Source organism: Theropithecus gelada, chromosome 4 (genome assembly GCF_003255815.1).
Source record: "Theropithecus gelada isolate Dixy chromosome 4, Tgel_1.0, whole genome shotgun sequence".
Classification (NCBI taxonomy): domain Eukaryota; kingdom Metazoa; phylum Chordata; class Mammalia; order Primates; family Cercopithecidae; genus Theropithecus; species Theropithecus gelada.
Genome location: NC_037671.1, coordinates 169,080,624 through 169,100,738, shown reverse-complemented (window position 1 = coordinate 169,100,738; position 20,115 = coordinate 169,080,624). Strand labels below are relative to the sequence as shown.

The window sequence follows — 20,115 nt, the reverse complement described above, 5'->3', positions numbered from 1 at the left end:
ATAGGACCATGAAAATGTAGAAATATAGATTAAGAAAAATAGAAGAGGTCCAAGAAGTATCTATGGATGCTTCAAATAGAATATAAAATAGAACTTAAAAAGAAACATCACGAATTTAAAAATACAGTGTTGGGGACTTGTCTCTCAATCCTCATTATGCAGGACATCACTGGTTTTGTTCTTGTTGTTTGCTTGTTTTTTGAGACAGGGTCTCACTCTGTTGCCCATGCTAGAGTGCAGTGGTATGATCTCAGCTCACTGCAACCTCTGCCTCGTTGGTTCAAGTGATCCTCATGCCTCAACCTCCAGGGTAGCTGGGATTACAGGCATGCACCACCAAGCCCAGCTAATTTTTGTATTTTTAGTAGAGAAGGGGTTTCACCATGTTGGCCAGGCTGGTCTTGAACTCTTGGCCTCAAGTCATCTGCCCACTTTGGTCTCCCACAGTGCTGGGAGTATAGGTGTGAGCCACCATGCCCATCCAGATATCACTGGTTTTAAAGCATCCTTTGTAGTCTCACTCAGAACATCAGTTCAGAAAATCTTTATTACCAATAGATACATGACTTTACAAAAGCTTCTAGTATATAAGGACATCTTGCCCATTCTTAATAACATGTGTTGATAATAAAGACACTCGTCATTTATATGATGAAGTTACATTCTAGATCCTATTCATTTTCCATTTCTAATAGCCCCATTTTATTACTTGCAATGATTTTCAACTCTGCTATCAAAAGTAAGTCAACTGTTGCTCTGATTACAATTGGATGTTTCAAACTATCATCTTGATTACAAATGAATGAGTTGCATGCTGCTGTTGGAGAAACTTTGCATATTTCAAAGAAAAGAGTAGAAATATGTCTGATGGCAAAATATAGTATGATAGCATTTATACATAAAATCAACACTATAGTTACCCTATTTTATTATTTTTAAGCTGTACACAATCTTCAGCAGTTTCCTGAACTTTATATGTTAGAACTTTATATGTTAGAGCCTGAACATATTTGCATATGACATTTCAGTATAAAGCATTAGGACTATTTTTAAATAAATGTAAAGGCATTGATATAAAAAGAGCACTGTTCTCTTTCTAAATTGTTCCCTTAAAAGGCCTTAAAATTACTTCTGTGATGTCACAGCTCAAAATTTTTGAATGACTGACATTTTAAAAATTCTAACTCATCCTGGATAGCAATGCTCCCGAGATGAGCACCTTTCCTAGTTATGACATTTCTGGAGTTGTCACCACCTATTAACTGTGGCTTGGTTGGAGTTGTAAAATTTGATATTTGGCTAGTAGAAAGTAGTCACTGTATATGTTAAAATAGCTATAAAAGATTCTTACCTTCAGCCCGGGAAGGATCTATTGTTCTTTGTGATTTGTTCTTTCATTTTGTACCCTAAAAGATATTAGCGTATGAAATTGGCAGAATTGCCCTTGGCCCATGTCACCTTTCAGAGTTGCCAAGCAAGCATCATGAGATTGGTAAAGCCAGCTCTATCGCATCTCTTGGTGGCACTAGAACACACTTTCTTAAGGAAAAAGCCAGCATTTCACCCACTGCCTGGCATGGCAGTCAGAGCCAGGAAGGGCTTTGGTGAATATGCCAGGACGTGCGGTGATCCAAATGATCCCTTTCCTTAGGTCTGTGACCCAGTCTCTACAACTTCCTACAACTCCTTCCAGGACTTTCTGACTCACAGCTTGGGAAGAATTAGGAAAGAACACCTGCCAAGCTGAGCAGAACAGCTACTTCCTGGCCGGGCGCGGTGGCTCAAGCCTGTAATCCCAGCACTTTGGGAGGCCGAGGCGGGCGGATCACGAGGTCAGGAGATCGAGACCATCCTGGCTAACATGGTGAAACCCCGTCTCTACTAAAAATACAAAAAAAACTAGCCGGGCGTGGTGGCGGGCGCCTGTAGTCCCAGTTACTCGGAGGCTGAGGCAGGAGAATGGCCTGAACCTGGGAGGCGGAGCTTGCAGTGAGCCGAGATCGCGCCACTGCACTCCAGCCTGGGTGACACAGCGCGAGACTCCGCCTCAAAAAAAAAAAAAAAAAAAAAAAAAAAAAAAAAAAGAACAGCTACTTCCTGTTTATGTGTTTTTGCTGGAACATCTCATTTCTTCTTCAGGACATGTTTGGATATACACGGGAATAGAAATGCCAGAGTGAAAACAGATTTATCACTGTCAGAAAAAAAAAAAAAAAAAGCCCTAATATTCACAGAAGATGGGGTCTTGGTTTCTTTATTCCATGTTATTATTTGTTAAGACTGTTAACAAAAAATAAGGCTTTTTTTCCTCTGAACTTAAAAACTATAAATTTACTTGAGTCACTAACAGTGCTCTCAGTCTAAGAGAAAATTACATAATAACAACAATAATGAACAAAGCACTTAGCATGTGCCAGGCAGTGTTCTAAGTGCTTTTACATATTCAGTCATTACTTTTCACAACAGCTCTATGAGGTAAGTACTATTATCTCCATTTTACAGATGAAGAAACTGAAGCACAGAGAAACTAAGGTTAAGTCAGACAGCTAGTATGTGGCAGAGTCAAGATTTAAATCTAAGAAACAGGGTCTGGAATCTGTACTCTTAACCATTATGCCACACTGAGATGGTTCCCAGACAGCAGGAAGAAGAAGTGTTCCTTTTCCATAGGCAACAGTTCACTCATTCTTTTGGTGCAGTGATGTACAGTCTGTACTGAACTCTCCAATATAAAACGTGGGGAATTAAAACGTATACAGAGCCTGAAAACTCACTCACTTTTATAGTGGTTCTAAGCAAGGAAAATGCTCTATGGGTTCAAACAAGTCAAATTTATGAACTCAATTTTTTTTTTTTTTTTTTGAGACGGAGTCTCGCTGTGCTCCCAGGCTGGAGTGCAGTGGCGTGATCTCGGCTCACTGCAAGCTCCGCCTCCCAGGTTCACGCCATTCTCCCGCCTCAGCCTCCCAAGTAGCTGAGACTACAGGCGCCCGCCACCACGCCCGGCTAGTTTTTTGTATTTTTAGTAGAGACGGGGTTTCACCATGTTAGCCAGGATAGTCTCGATCTCCTGACCTCGTGATCCACCCGCCTCGGCCTCCCAAAGTGCTGGGATTACAGGCTTGAGCCACCGTGCCCGGCCGAACTCAATTTTTTTTTTTGTGGAAACTGGCTGGCAGTCTCTATTTACAATATCTCTCCTCCATTATAAAAAACATTGCAATGGAACTATGTGAACACTTTTTCCCCTTTCCCTTAGAGAAAGGGAATTAAGTCAAAGGTGATACATATCCCTGGAGTTAGCTGAAAAAGAAATGGGAAGAAATCTGAGAATAGCACTGTGGAACTTGGTTTCCACAATTCTCAAATTTAACCATGAAATTAAAATTAGATACAGGGGATAGATTGTCCTGGCCATAAGCAAGTCAGGGAGTGAGCGCCAAAGAATTCATATACTCTTCCTTCTACTTCTTTTAAAATTCCACCTTCTGAAGGACCTGAGAAATATGATCACTACTAAACTCACTAGTGTATTAAATAATGATTAGGAAGAGCTAAGAGTTGACACAGAGGAAGGCCAGGAAACATGGTAAATGTGGGTAAGGGCATTAAAAAGTTAGCAGACTACACCATATCTCTAAAGCCTGATGATTTTGCTGAAGTATTGTAACTCAGGAGAGAAAGCAAGACACCCTCATGGGAACTCTTTTGAGTTTTTCATTCTTTCCCCCTCCACTCAGTTCCATCCAGATGTGGCAGCCTCAAGTAGCTAGAAGAAAAAAATTTGGCCCGAAGCAGTGGCTCAGGCCTGTAGTCTCAGCACTTTGGGACCAACGTGGGCGGGTTGCTCAAGCTCGCAAGTTTGAGACCAGCCTGGACAACATGGCAAACCCTGTGTCTACAGAAAATACAAAAATTAGCCAGGCATGGTGGCACATATCTGTAGTCTCAGCTATTTGCAGGCTGAGGTGCGAGTATCACTTGAGCCTGGGAGGTTAAGGCTGCAGTAAGCCATGATTATGCCACTGCACTTCAGCCTGGGTGACAAAGGGAGACCCTGTCTCAAAAGCGAAAAAAAAAAAAAGGTCAGGAACTGTGGCTCACGCCTGTAATCCCAGCACTTTGGGAGGCCGATGCAGGCGGATCACGAGGTCAGGAGATCAAAACCATCCTGGCTAACATGGTGAAACACTATCTCTACTAAAAACACAAAAAATTAGTCAGGCATGGTGGCATGTGCCTGTAGTCCCAGCTACTCCGGAGGTTGAGTCAGGAGAATCGCTTGAACCTGGGAGGCAGAGGTTGCAGTGAGCCGAGGTCCCGCCACTGCACTCCAGAGGCAACAGAGTGAGACTCCATCTCAAAAAAGAAAAAAAAAAAAGGAAAAAGAAAAATTTTGACAATAATTGAGAAAGTAAACTAAATGATCAAGACAGATGTATAAAAATATATGTGTAATGTAATGTTTATTAAGCTTGCTTGAAAAACAGAATTCTTTTACTTTAAATTTCTCCATTTCAATGCATGAAAGGAATGGTCCACAGTAAAACAAAAGCAGTATTTCCAAGAATGTTAGTTGTCTCTAGCTCTGTATACATTTTCTACCGTCATATGTCTACCGCCATAACCAATGCAGAGTTGTTTAACATGAAGTTTTGACCCAAACTGGACTATGAAGGGGCAAACTGGAGTGAAACACACTCAAAACAAGCAAACCAACACCAACAGCCAAAAAAGTGTTCTTCTTGAAATTTATATACCATACTTACATAAAAGAAGTTAAACCAATTGATCATTATGTACATACATTAGTGAATATTAGTATTTTACATTTACAAATACATGTGCATATGTAATCAAGTAAAAAGAAAAATGTTAAATAATTTTTATCAGTGAAAAATACATAAAACATGACTAATACTTCAATTTGAGTGCTTGTTCGATTCAGTGCTTAAAAATATTTGGAAAAATAATCCCAAAATATAACCTGGTGAAAGATATTTAAAAAGTGAAAGAGATAAGAAAATAGTAAGTGTTTGGTGTGATTTTAATAAGTAGGGGAAATGAGCAGAAATAAGATCCATATTTGGGGAGGAATCGCATAGCATAGACCGGATGAAGAATCGGAAAGGAAGAACGTGGTTTTTCCCAAGGCCAATTTCGCTCAGAATGGAACAGAACCAGGGAATTTTCAGGACAAAGCAAATGAACTGAAGTTTCCATCATGAGTTAATTCTATTAGCAGATGAACAACTGACTCCTTCCTTGAATCTTTATTAGGAGGCAGGCCTCAGACATTCACCTTACAGTTAGATACAGCGTCAGTTCCTTACTTGGCTTCTGTCTAGAGGCTAAGAGTGCAAGGTGACATATAATGACATTGCACAACTTTGTAGGAATCTATCTTTACTGAAGAACCATTGGACCGCATCAACTAACCATCTTTCCAAGCACGGGCTTGTTTGCAATTCTTGAACCTCATGTTTCTTCTCTAAAGACTGAATTCCGGAAAGAGTTGGGGCAACTCCCTGCAGGGCAGAGATGGTGCGTCCTTCCCAGTGTGCTCCATGGTCTGGGATGGGCGGTGGCGGCCGGGGCCGGCCTGCTACTTGAGGCAGGGACAGCAGAAGCAGCAGAGGGTCCGGCAGGGGTTCTTTTTCTTGTACTGCACGGCCTTCCGCACCTGCGCCTTGGCCTGGCCGGTGTAGTCGACCGTCTTTTGTACGTTGAGCTCGATGACGTTCAGGGTGTCGGCCTGCTTCTCCACCAGCACTGCCATCTGCAAGAAGAGCTCGTGCACGTCGCGGATGCGGCTCTCCAGGCGCAGCAGCTCGCGGTGGCGGCTCTCGATCTCGTTAAGGGCGGCCCGCGCGCCTTTTACATCGGCCAGCAGGTTCTCGGAGAACATATCCCACTTGCCCTGCTCGAACATGTCCTCGATCTGGTCGCCCGAGACGTCCTTCCCCATGATCTCCAGCTGGCGCTGGATGCGGATCTTGCAGTTGTCGCGCTGCTTCATCTCGGCCTGGTTGTAGTCGTGCATGGCGCGCTGGAAGGTGAGGGTGAGCGCGTTGTACTGCGCCCGCGAGATGCGCGCCACCGCTGAGTGCGGGCCGTGCTGGGCCTCGGCGGCCTCGCTCAGCTCCTTCATGGCGCGTAGCTTGCAGTGGATGACCTCGCCCCGGGCCTTGATGGCCTTGGCGATGGAGTTGGTGTCGCGCTTGATGCTGCTGAGGCGCCGCATGGACGTGAGGAAGCGGGCGTTCTGCTTTCCCAGGCGCTTCACGTCGGCCACCAGCAACTGGTTTTCATCCTGGATGTCCTGGATGTCTCGGTACAGGGACTCCAGGATGTGGTCCGTCTCGAACACGATGTCCTCGTGGGGCGAGTCAAATTCATCGTCCCCGTCTGGGAACTGCTGGTCATATTGCTTGGACAAGTCCAGAAGTTCTGCTAGCCGGTCTTTCATTTTGCCTGCAAGTAGAGATAATTCAGTTAAATTTCTCTACTGAGAGTCAAGTATTTGCCTTCAAGGGATTGAAACTTAACATTTTACTCAGCAGTCCCAATTTTTTATTCCTAGGTGTGGGACATAAGTGCACTAAAGGAGCTAAATGTTCTGACATTTTGCTTACAAGGAAATAAATCAGATGACTGGACAACATGAAACAGTTGCATTTTAAGGCCCATATGCACCTGCAGTTCAGTATCATAGCCGTCTAGAACTCAATCAACAATTTAAAATTTTAGATTGCATTGGGAAACCATGTCTTTTTCTTGCTTTATGTTTTTCAATCATCACAAATTAAAACAGACACAGAAAAAAAAAAAAAAAAAAGAAGAAAGACTTGCAAACTTAAGCATTTTTAATTGAGGACAATCTACAAGGCCTTGGGGCCAACATCTAAATGTTGCCTATTTTGTGTCTATTTCAGCACTGGTAAGCATCCCCTCCTGTACATACTAACAACTCTTAAAATAGTTACCATGCAAATCATGATTTAATTTTTTTTCTCTTAAAGATGTTGTAAAAGTAAAACATGCTTAAGGTAAAATGACAACAACAAAATACAGAAATCTAAGTGTGAAATTTAGAAGTTGAGGTTTCCTGACTCCTCTTTTCAGTATCATTCCCTAATGATAATCATTGTAAATAACACTGCTTTTTAAAATGCTTTTATATGGAAAATTCCAATCATATGTGGCCTAGTAGCAATAAGATAACACATTCCCATTCATTCATCATGTAGCAGCAATGTTTGCCCACTTTTAATACCTTTTTGAAACAAATTGGCAGCTCAGGCAGAATGTTCATGTTTTTACAAGGATGGTTCTGGTAATTCCTCTGCTTAATAAGGCAAAGTAATAGTCTCTATGTCCATATTGTTTTTCAGTGAAGTAAAAAACTTCCATTTTTAGTAGCATGTATATATGCTAATATAGGGAACATCTTGAGTTTATACATGAGACTTCATGATGAGAAAGATTCCTTTTCTACTACACAATTTGCAGCAAAGAGGGGAAAAGTAATAACACTTAATGGTTACACAGTCTATCAGGGTTCCTGGTCTCAAATTAAAAGCTTCTTTCAAGTTGAAGTAATTCATTTTATATCACCACTAATGGAATGCTGACAAGTTGGATTTGGTGATAAATGGAAAATGGTGAAATATTAACCATGGCCTTTCATCTACCGTGATCATCATTTACATAAATTAAGCAGAAGTTTTATTCTATGATGGTGATTTTTAATATAACAATATAAGCTGCTTAAAGTGCCACCATTTCTGATATCTGGTGGCTATAATCAATACCAGACGTTCTCAATGATGGGGAAGATGATTCTCCTAGCAGTATGGTTGACAGGCAGAATAAAGATCCAGGACCAAAACTATGCCTTCACTTGGTCTGAATTTTTTGATATTCAGCTGTTTCCTCACTTTGAACAAAATTGAAAGACAAACCACCAACTGGGGAGAAATTATAATATATGACAGACAATGGGTTAAGATACTTAATATAGATATTTCTAAGCTACCAAAAAATCTACTTACCCCAAGACAGTGAAAGGGCAATTCAGAGAAGATATAAATGACAGAGAACATAAACGTATGTTATATATGCCTGATATTTTCTAGGCATCTTTCATGTGATACCCTCTTTAGTCTTCACACAGATTCTATGAGTAGGTACTGCCATTATCAGAGTTGGTGTGACCATAGGGAGATCAAGGAATTTACTCAAGGTCACCAGTAAGTGAACACTCAGGCTTTAGAACAGCACCACTTAACCACTGCACGAAATAATCCTTAGCAAAAGTATAAAAATATAGTCACAAAAGACTTCTGTATTAAACAAGGAAATGCAAATTAAACTGCTGATAATTTTTTTGCCCACAGAGTTAGCATGAGTTTTTTAAAAACAATAATTTTTCAAATGGGTAAGCATTCTGGGAACTCTTAAAACATACTAGTAATTCCATCTCATGCCAGTCAGAATGGTGACTATTAAAATGTCAAGAAACAACAGATGCTGGTGGAGGCTGTGGAGAAATAGGAATGCTTTTAACACTGTTGGTGGGAATGTAAATTAGTTCAACCATTGTGGAAGACAGTGTGGCAGTTCCTCAAAGATTTAGAACCAGAAATACCATTTGAGCCAGCAATCCCATTCCTGAGTATATACCCAAAGGAATATAAATCATTCTATTATAAAGACACATGCATGTGAATGTTCACTGCAGCCCTACTCACAATAGCAGAGACACAGAACCAACCCAAATGCCCATCAATGTTAGACTGTACTATACAGCCATAAAGAGGAATGAGATCATGTTCTTTGCAGGGACATGGATGAAGCTGGAAGCCATTATCTTCAGCAAAGTAATGCATGAACAGAAAACCAAACACTGCATGTTCTCACTTACAAATGGCAGCTGAACAATGAGAACACCTGGACACAGGGAGGGGAATAACGCATAGTGGGGCCTGTCGGGGAAGGGCGGGGGAGGGGAGAGCATTAGGGAAAAGAGCTGATGCTTGCTGGGCTTAATACCTAGGTGATGGGATGATCTGTGCAGCAAACCACCATGGTACATATTTACCTATGTAACAAACCTGCACATCTTGCACCTGTACCCCGGAACTTAAAAACATGAAATAAAATAAAATAATATAATCAATATTATCATTCAGGGTCCTGAGACCTCTCTCAGGTTCTGCTGAACTAAGCAATTAAATTAAATTTTCTTCTAGATTAAAAAAATAGTCTAATTTAAAACTCCTGTGGTGTCTTTGTTTTTGCAACTTAATGATTTTGCAAATAAAGTCTATTAATTATTTTTAAAAATTGGTAATTGATAGAATCTTTCTGGAAGAGTTTAGTAATATGTATCAAAAGCTTTTCAAGTGTGCATTTGTTTTGACATGTGCATTTATTCTAAAGATATAATGCAAAAGTGTATGAAACTCATTGCTCTAAATATTTTAATTACCACCTTGTTTTTACAGAAATTCAGAAATAAGTTGAATGCACAATAATGAGGTCCTGGCTTCTACATGACTCACAGAGTTTAGAAGGCTATCTAATGGCATGAAAAGCATTTATACTCTGTTAGGCAGAAAAAGTGGTTATGGAGAAAGAGAATGTGCAGCATTCTGAAACAGAGACTTGAAAAATACACATCAAAATGTTAACTATAGTTTTCTTTCAGTTGTGGAATTATACATGGTTTAAATTGCTTCCTTTTGCTTTTCTGTATTTTCCAAAATTTTTATAATGTCTATACAGATTTCATAATTTTAAAACCCATACAAAACAATAAACACTATTTGTTTAAAAGACTAACTCCTTAGCAACTTAGTCTATGCATTGCAATCAAGTTAACATTTTGTGCTACCTGGGGAAAGCACATTAGCTAGTTTGCATAGAGTTGAGCTGTACCCATCTGCTTAAGTTAGTACCCAATATAGTCTACCTTGCAACAAGTGGATGAGATGGAATGGATGCATTTTGATGAACAAGGCAAGAATAGGTGACAGATGCCTTCCTTCCTTACATCTTGGCCAAGCCTTACAAGGCACTTCAATGAAAGGAAACGGGTAGAGATAAGGGACTGTGCCATGCCCTGGGGCACTAGGGATCATTTGTAGGTATCCTGCTCATCCTAGACAGGTCCTGTGCTCTGTATTGCTCTCCTAGCGCCATTAAAAAGCTATTAGGGGAAATCATCTCATCACAATATGAAGAGTCGAATACAATTCAACCATATAGAAAATGGTTTTGGAAGATGTCCAGGGACAGTCATTCCTTCTCAAGATTGAACAACCATAAATTCATAGATAACAAATTATAAAACAGGTAAGGGACCAAGCTCATGTGAAGGCGCAAGTCCATAATGTGCTAATAAGAGAAAAAGAAAGGGTACAGGAGATGTAAAGATTCTCTATTGAGGTGTGGTCAAGAAGGAGAGAAGGGGGCCTTCACCTTGCATTCCTGCCCACCTTTCTTGGCTCAGCCAGCCTCAGATGAGTTGCCTGCACTGACATAGAAGGTCTTCTGGTCACCAGGGAGCAAACATTAGGAAAAGTACAACAGAGAGTCAATGAAGAGACTGCTATTCCTAAGAATGTCTCCTAAAAGGTTAAAAGTGTACACATTGCTGAAGTTTTACAAAAATATAGAAGTGGGCACAAATAGAGCATCAAAAAAACCTATATATCCCATAGCTTGATTCTGTACTATGAATTCCTAGAAAGAGAACTATGGTAAATGAGAAAGAAAAATAAGACAATTCCACCGACCTTCCTGTCCTATTATCATAAAGGATAGTGTAATAAACTTTGGTAAATTGCATTAATCAAGTTGCTAAAAAATAAGTCCTGCTTCGATTTGCATGGAGGTAAAGGATTCAAAAGAAAATTGATAACCGACTACCAAAAATCTGCTTCTGCTTCCTAATTTTCTTTTCAGGCATGCATATAATCTGTACTGAAAACTAGATCCAATAAGGAAGGAAGGGGGAATTGCTTAAGCCTTTTTTCATTGAGCAATGAAGTTTTGCGTAAGAGAAAACAAAGGAACAAAGAGATGATGGCAGCTCAGTGGTCCTCAGTCTGCAGGAGGTGATAGAATCATCTGGAGAGCTTCAAAGATTACAGATGCCTGGGCACCTAGAGTTTCTGATTTGGTAGGCCTAGGATGATCTCCAGCTGATTGTAATGCATACCCAAATTTGTGACCCATTCCATAGATACCTACCTATCATGTCAGCTCTTTTTTTTTTTTTTTTTTGAGGTGATCTTGCTCTGTTGCCCAGGCTGGAGTGCAGTGGTACAATGTCGGCTCACTGCAACCTCCACCTCCCGAGTTCAAGTGATTCTTCTGCCTTAGCCTCCTGTGCAGCTTTAACTACAGGCATGCACTACCATGCCCAGCTAAGTTTTGTACTTTTAATAGAGACAGGGTTTCACCATGCTGGCTAAGCTGGTCTCAAACTCTTGATCTCAGGTGATCCACCTGCCTCAGCCTCCCAAAGTTCTGGTATTACAGGCATAAGCCACTGCACCTGACCCATATCAGCTTTTTATTCATAATTATCATGCGATTCTGGAAAACTTATAATAATTCCTATAGCTTGGGGGCAGTCTCGATGAGCAAAAAACTGATAGGGAAGGAAAAGGGGTAGCTACTGGCCTCTCTCCCCCACTGGAAAGATGGTAGCTTTCATAAGCACTGCCTTCTGGCTCCCTGGTATGGAGGCTAAATAAGAAAGTCAGCTGAAAACTCATTCTCATAAAAACAATCTCTGAAGCTCAAAAGGAAAAGGAATCAAGAATGTTTGAAATAGTTTATTCTGATCCCTTCATTTTATGATGGAAAATTATAATTGTTGCAGGCATTGACTAAAGGAGAGTATGAATAAAATAGAAAACTGAGCTTACTATGATGAGGCACCCTCAGGTACATGAATAAATTCTCTGATAGCATTCACAGGGAACAAGGAAGGATGGTGATATTCTATTAGTTAAATGTTCTAGCCATTGAGACTTAGATCCTGCTTTGAAGAGCCTACTATATTTGGCACATAGAATCTTAAAATTTTCTGTCATATCAGGAAGGAACAATTCAGAAAGCAGGTTTCTGCCTACCTCAGAAGACCAAAGAGTGGAGATGACAACCACATTGTATTAGTCTGTTTTCACACTGCTGATAAAGACATACCCAAGACTGGGAAGAAAAGAGGTTTAATTGTACTTACAGTTCCACATGGCTGGGGAGGCCCCAGAGTCACGGTGGGAGGTGAAAGGCACTTCTGACATGGTGGTGGCAAGAGAAAATGAGGAAGGAGCAAAAGCAGAAACCCCTGATAAACCCATCAGATCTCGTGAGACTTATTCACTATCACAAGAATAGCACAGGGAAGACCAACCCCCGTGATTCAATTACCTTTCCCTGGGTCCCTCCCATAACACATGGGAATTCTGGGAGATACGATTCAAGTTGAGATTTGGTGGGGACACAGCCACACCATATCACATATCAATAATGAAGACACTGGATGCTGCAAAGAACAACTGTGAAAGTCATTGTTCCCAACATGCCTCTAAGGGAATCATTTATAAATGAAATATATAGTATCTCTCCGATCATAAAGGGGAAGCTTTATTAGGCAGCCCCAAAAGACTAACATATGCATTCAGCAAATTTTGCCAAAACCAGGAAACAAACCTTTTCCCGTTTCACAGCAAGATGTTAAAATGGTTTTACAAGTAGTGAGAAATTTTCAGATATGGGAATATGCAATACAGACAAGCTCAAGGCACACAGCAAACCTTGTGACGCTTATTATGGGGATCAGTTTATAGATACAGAAACACGCACACATCTCTCTCTCTCTCTCTCACACACACACACACACACACACACAGAGAGAGAGAGACCGAGAGAGAGAGAAACAGAAAGAGAAAGAAAGAGAGAGAGTCTTTGCAAATGGAATTCAGTTATTTCAGAAGCAAAACAGATCCTGTCCCCAAGATATACACTCCATACAGGACTTCCCCACGGTACCCAAGGTCTGATTTTCAGATTCTATGACATATCTCCTATGTCCTAATTTTATACCAATTGTAAAAGTATGATTAAAGTGACTATTACAAATCAGAAGGTCCACTATTGGTCTATCGGGTGCCTTAATGAGGCTTTGTGTACGGCTTATATAGTATCTTTGTGAAAGCTAGGAAAGGGCCCCTTTCTGTGGGTGGATGCAGCCCTGCTCCAGGGCATGTGGCCTGGTGAGCTGAGCATGGTTGGATTGCCAGCCTCTCTCATCCATGGTGAGATCACAACCTGCACAGCCCCATGGGGTCGCCCTGTGTACACCTTTCTCAACCACCTCATCCAGTCTCTCCTGCCCACAAATCCCCGCCACCAGAGGCACCTGGAAATTCTACAGGTACAGTGTCATTGTAATTTAGCAGTTCCTTTCTAGCATACCCCATAGTAACACAGCCCTTAAAGAACAACAAACGGACTTTCCCCAACAGGTTCACAAACAATAATTTCACTCAAATGAGTAAAACTGGTGCTCTGTTTCTTGATATTTAAAATGACACATCTAAGAGGGTGATATGGTTTGGCTCTATGTCCCCACTCAAATCTCATCTTGAATTGTACTCCCATAATTCCTATGTGTTGCGGGAGGGACCCAGTGGGAGATAATTGAATCATGGGGGTGGTTTCCCCCATACTGTTCTGGTGGTAGTGAATAAGTATCATGAGATCGGATGGTTTTATTAGGGGTTTCTGCTTTTGCGTCTTTTTCACTCTGTCTGCCGCTATCCACATATGATGTGACTTGCTCTTCTTGCATTCACCATGCCTCACCATTGCCTCACCATGATTGTGAGGTCTCCCCAGCCATGTGGAACTGTAAGTCCATTAAACCTCTTTCTTTTGTAAATTGCCCAATCTCCGGTATGTCTTTATCAGCAGCATGAAAACAGACTGAAACAGAGGGAAACACTATTCTTTGAATATCTAAACATTACAGGTTAAAACTAAAAAGTTCCTAATGAATAGTTCTAGTTTTCTTGCTGCTCCAAAGTTAATTAAAAAAAAAAAAAACAAAAACAAAAACAAAAAAACCTTGTATCGTATCTTAAAGTGCATTGGGTAAGAACACGTTTAATATTGTCTTAGGGCTCATTCAAAGCAAAATTTGAAAGGTTGAAGAGTATTAATTGAAATGGTTTAATAACGATAAAAGTCTGAGGCTAGGAGAAATCATTTTTAAATGTCTCTTGCTTTGTCTTTGCTCTAAAGCAGAAAGCAGGTAGGAGTTATTCAAAGCATTTCTGGAGGAGATAGTCTCTACTTTTCAATCACTCTACTCATTTGATGCCCTCTGACATAATTCACTTTTCAGTTTCCTCAATCAGAATTTTCTGCCGGTGTGTGAACAGAAAAAGGCAGTTTGATCTGCACAGTTGATAAACAGCCAGTGGGCAGTTGGGATTTCACTTTTAGCAATATGCTTTCAGATGCTTTCTGTAGAAATGCACGGGAAATCAAAGCAGCTACTCCTGTGTAGGTTTCATATATTCTGCTCTACAGTAAACATTTATTAAGTATTTGTAAAATGCCAAATGCTGTGCCAGCAATGTGCAGGTATTAACTCATTTATCCCTTATGAGGTATTATCATCCCCAGTCTACAGGTTTGAGACCTAATGAGTTTAAGCAGTTTGCCTAAAGTCACACAGTTATGGAGTTGAGATAGAAATCCCAAAAGTGTGACTTGAGGGTCCATCTGTAATCCACAAAGCTACACTAGCTTCTTTTTCCTAAACTCACCACAAGTTTCTTTTAAAATCGTTAGTCTAATAGAAAACGTATTCCCTAATTGAGCTTTTCTATTAGGAACAATTATTAGCATCTAATTCTTAGATCTGGATTAACACGTGGAAATATTGTCACCACTAGAATCACTACTTTCTTTCCCACACAAGTTTCTTCATATCAGTTTCCCCAACATTGCAACACTTCAGTGGTTACAGCCCTAAAAACAGGGAGTAAGTCACCACAACTTTCCAAAAATCCATAAAATTATTAACTCTGTGAAATAACAGAGCACAGATACTTGGAGACATAAAGTTTACAGTCGGGTGCATAGAAGCCACAACAGGAAAGGACAGTAGATGAGCTTTCTTTCTTTCTTTCTTTTTTTTTTTTTGGAGAAAGAAAAAAACGACTCCCAGGCTGGAGTGCAATGATGTGATCTTGGCTCACTACAACCTCCGCCTTTCAGGTTCAAGCAATTCTCCTGCTTCAGCCTCCTATTGGGATTAGAGGTGTGCGCCACCATGCCCAGCTAATTTTTTTTTGTATTTTTAGTAGAGTTGGGATTTCACTATATTGGCCAGGCTGGTCTCAAACTCCTGACCTTGTGATCCGCCTGCCTCAGCCTCCCCAAGTGCTAGGGATTACAGGCATGAGCCACTGCGCCCAGCCAGTAGATGAGCTTTCTAAGGGATAAAGACAGGGGCACTCAAGGGTCAAGGCTCAGGGCTCAAGTCATCTATGCAAGTTTTTCCACTTGTATCTCTATTAGTATTTACAAACCAAAACAGTTGTTGTAATCTTACATCTGATTTCCCTTTGGCCCTAGAATGTGAAGCAAAATTTTGCCTGGAAAACACACTGAAGATCTATGTTTAAAAAATGATGGGGAATAGATTTTGAGTCCAGCTGGAAAATGTATATGCCTTTAAGTAATTCCTTTATATTTTGTAACTATTCCATGAAGTATCTTTTAAAGGGAGAAATCCATGGAGCTTCCAGAATCATCAATGAACTTTTCTTTTCCAGCTTATAACACCAGTTAAGGAAAAGTTCACAGAACTTTTACATTCCTTTATCTATTCCCCCTTCTCATAAACAGTGTCCTTTGAGCCACTTATTCTAGTCTCATTGCCTGGTTACTCCTGTTAAATTCTTCCAGAAAAAAAATATTCTTATATATGGCTGATATCTTTTACAGAAGGTACAGAAATATCTGAGTTATCTAACATCATCAATGCATGAGGGTTTTCCATGTAAGTAATCTTTACAGTAACTGAAGTTTCTCCCTTCAAATGTCAAAGGCATCTACTTATCTTTGTTGGAAATCCTCTTCTAAAATGTATGGACACAGTTCCTTGCTTTTTTAAAAAAGAGGGTATTGGACACAATTTATTGATGACTCAAATGGCCATTATTAACATCTTTGAATCATGTAGTGATACAGTTTTATTTGATTTAAAATGTTTCTCTTTCCTGGGAGTTAAAATAACAAACCCTTCCTCAGTTGTCTCCACTTACCACTGACAGTCGTCTCACTCCCTTTGCAGATTGTGGCAAGCAAAGAAATTTGAGAAGCAAACATTCAATAATAGTAAGCTTCTGCGTGGGTCTGCAGCCCTCTAGAATCAGCCCGCTCCGTAAAGCAAGGAAAGAAAAATGAATCTCAGTGACAGACTGTGTGCACCCCAAACCAGTCACTGTGCTGGAGAACTGACATAAAATCCACCACAATCCCCACAATAACCTTGGGAGGAGGGTAACATCATTTTCAATTTACTACTATCTGGGTCTCAGAAAAGGTAAGTTCGCCCAATGAGTAAGAGAGAAGGCTGGGATTTAAACTCACATCTGTCCAGGTCCTGAGTTCATGCCCTTTCCACTCAATCCTGCATTGAAGCTGTTGGGGGAGTTAGGATGGGAGGTGATAGTGTGGGGAGGTGCTAGGTTGGGAGGCGCTAGTGTTGTTAAGGAGCAATATTCTCTGCTCTGTTTCTTCCCTTCTCTGGCATCCCTCTCCACCTACTCCTGCAAAGGGGCATGGAGTTGCTTATCTAATTAGTGAATCTAAAAGAAGAACCTGTCTGCAGTAGCCTGGCTGCTTGTTTCTTTTTCCTGAAAGTGGGTTTACCAGAGAAACTGTGTTGTCTCTGCAGTACTCTTGGGTGGGGTGGGTGAAATCAGCTCTGGCCAGGGAGGGTAAATCCAGCTAATGCTGGCTTCAAGATCAGAAAGCACAGTCCCCCAGATGTAAGCAACATCTTCCAACCTTGTCTTTATCGTCACTAATGAGACCCTCTGGCCTCTGCCTGCTTTTCCTTTCTTATTTCTCCACGGGGGTGGAAGTCGGGCAGGTAAGGAGCAGCTACTTATTGTGTTCCTCCCTTAATCAACCCAACAACCATGTTAAGTAAAATCAAAGGAAGTGAGAGCAGAAAAAGACTAATGATGAACTTGCACAGTGCCTTCACTGTAAAGATGAGGAAAGAGAGGCTCGTTATATTAACACACAAATAATGATTAAAAGAGTGTTATTAAGGCCAGATGCGGTGGCTCATGCCTGCAATCCCAGCACTTTGGGAGGCTGAAGTGAGTGGATCACCTAAGTTCAGGAGTTCAAGATCAGCCTGGCCAAATGGTGAAACCCCATCTCTACTAAAAATACAAAAATTAGCTGGGTGTGGTGGCGTGTGCCTGTAGTCCCAGTTACTCGGGAGGCTGAGGCAGAAGAAAAAAAAATGTTATTAGTGAAGTGGAAAAAACTCTTATGTAATTGCCATTTCCATTTATAGCAATAAAATTCTAACATGTATAAAGCATTTTCATGAGAGTAGCATATATTGAGACTTCAACAAATGATAACTACTAATTTTACTATATTATCATTATTATTATTGTTTGACACAGGGTCTCACTCTGTTGTCCAGGCTGGAGTACAGTGGCACAATCATGGCTCACTGCAGCCTCTGCCTCACATGTTTAGCAATGCCTAAGCCTCCTGAGTAGCTGAAACTATAGGCGTACGTCACCACGCTCAGCTAATGTTTGGCATTGTTAGTGGAGACAGGGTTTCATTACATTGGCCAGGTTGGTCTCGAACTCTTGGCCTCAAGTGATCCACTCGGAAACTGCAAATCCGGGTAGCTGGGACTACGGGCTAAGTTACATATTTTTTGTAGAAATGGGGTTTTGCCTGTTGCCCAGGCTGGTCTCCAACTCCTGAGCGCAAGTGATCCCCCTCCGTCTCAACCTCCCAAAGTGCTGTAATTACAGATGTGTGCCACTGTGCCTGGCCTAATTTTAGTATTGTAGTACCAGATAGTATCTGAACCATGAAAGCATCAACCAAGATTATTTCCATGATGTGGTGAGCATCTGTTCTCATCCCACATTCTTGATCTGACCTCCTAGGTGGCCCCATTCTTTCCCCTTGAATTTGTACATACTCTTTGTGAAAGGTTGCAAAAAAAAAATTTCTGGCCAGGCACAGGGGCTCATACCTGTAATCCTGGCTTGGGAGGCCAAGGTGTGTGGATCGCTTGCACTCAGGAGTTCAAGACCAGCCTGGGTAACACGGCAAAATCCAGCTCTACAAAAACACAAAAATTAGCTGGGTGTGGTAGTACACACCTGCAGTCCCAGCTACTCAGGAGGCTAAGGCTGGAAGATCACTTGAACCTGGGACACAGAGGTTGCAGTGAGCTGAGATCACACCACTGCAATCCAGCCTGGATGACAGCGTGACCCTGTCTCAAAATAAAAATAAAAATATTCTTATTACACAATCTTTGCAGCTTCTCTGATCAAGAGGTACAGACTATTTCTCAACTCCTTGAGTTTGAGGGTGGCTATGAGACTGAGATTTGCTTTGAGTATTAAGATATTAGCAAATATGATGCAAGCAGAGGTTTGAAAAGCACTTGTGCAAAAAGGCTTGCTATTGGTTACCTTAATTCCACTATATGACGAAGCCTGGGATAGCCTGCAGGAAGATGATGCCCAGCTGAGCAGTACTCGAGGCTGAGCACAGCCACCAGCTAACCCACCAAAAGATTGAAAATGAAGAAGCCGAGGAGAGCCCAACAGAAGACTGCTCAGGCAATCAACAGGAAAGTGAGAAATAATAAATCGTTGTATTTGAAACCACCAAAATGGGTAGCAGTTTCTTATGCAGCATAAGCTAAACGACAGAAAAATTGGTACCTAGAAGTGGCACGCTGCCAGAACAGAAACCTAAAACATTCCGCCTTGGCTTTGGCACCAGACAGCGGGCAAAAAGCAGTGATGTAACTGTTAAGGAAAACTGGAAAGACGGCATGCAGACTGTCAGAGGAGGGTGGCAGTGGTGAGGAAACTGCGAGAGCCGTCAGGGGAAAAGGCAGCCCATATCACAGGCAGCCAAACACTTGACAACACTGTTGCCTATGGCAGCTCCAAAGGCTGAAAATGTTGGTATGAATTTTGCATCTCGCTGCAAAGATCTCCAGACAATTGAAAGTGTTTGAGTGTGTCTATAACTACACAGAAGTTCTGCAAGATAGAGACAAACTAAAAATTGAATCATTTAGTTTGCAAGCATTATTTAGAGAAAACCTTTCTGGTTTCTCTCTATTTTCCTATCACAAGATAGGAAAATAAAAACTTTTTATCTCTCCAGTTTCTTCAACTGGAAGAAACAATTCTAAGTAAGAAATGGCCTTAAAGACCTTGGTAAAATTGAATAAGGTGGCTCGAAGACCTTCTCAGCTAGACAAAGTGAGCTCTAAGACTCTAAGTGTGTTGTCTCAATCTGATCCTCAGTCTGAAGTAGACAGAGGTCTAACATGAAAACAATTATGAACGTAGGTTTTAGGGGAATGGAGCCTAATTAGATTATTTGGAAATCCATAAAGTTTTTAAGAGAATTTTACTAACAAGCACACACACAACCTTGGCCTAAAAATACAAAGACTTTTCAAAGGAAAAGAGGCCTCTGGGTCCCCAACTTTTTATGATCAGGATCTAGGCCAACGAAGCTATTTAGGAACAAAAATAAGCCATTTGTTGTGGGAAAAGAAGAGTTTCAGAGGGTAGAGCCAAGAGCAGTGGAGGACTATAAACCAGGAAACCACTTCTGAAAAGCAGAGCTGGGTCCTAATCAAGGAACATGGCCTAGTCCAGGAGCAGGAGCACCTGGTAACATGTACTTGGACAGAATTGCTATGGACCAGTGATTGTCATATGAATCCTGTTAATGGCTTTATTTATTTATTTTTTTAATGGGGTGTCTACTTTTGTT

At 41.0% G+C, this 20,115-nt stretch overlaps 1 protein-coding gene across 1 annotated transcript in view; it reads right to left on the bottom strand.

The window, feature by feature from the left end:
• Window positions 1-4,442: 4,442 nt before the first annotated feature.
• The window catches only part of STX11 (syntaxin 11), a 37,976-nt gene continuing 22,303 nt past the window's right edge, over window positions 4,443-20,115 (bottom strand). The window contains exon 2 of the mRNA XM_025381312.1: window positions 4,443-6,474. Coding sequence (XP_025237097.1) covers window positions 5,606-6,469 — 864 coding nt within the window. The 5' untranslated portion in view covers window positions 6,470-6,474 and the 3' untranslated portion in view covers window positions 4,443-5,605. The remainder of the gene's footprint in view (window positions 6,475-20,115) is intronic.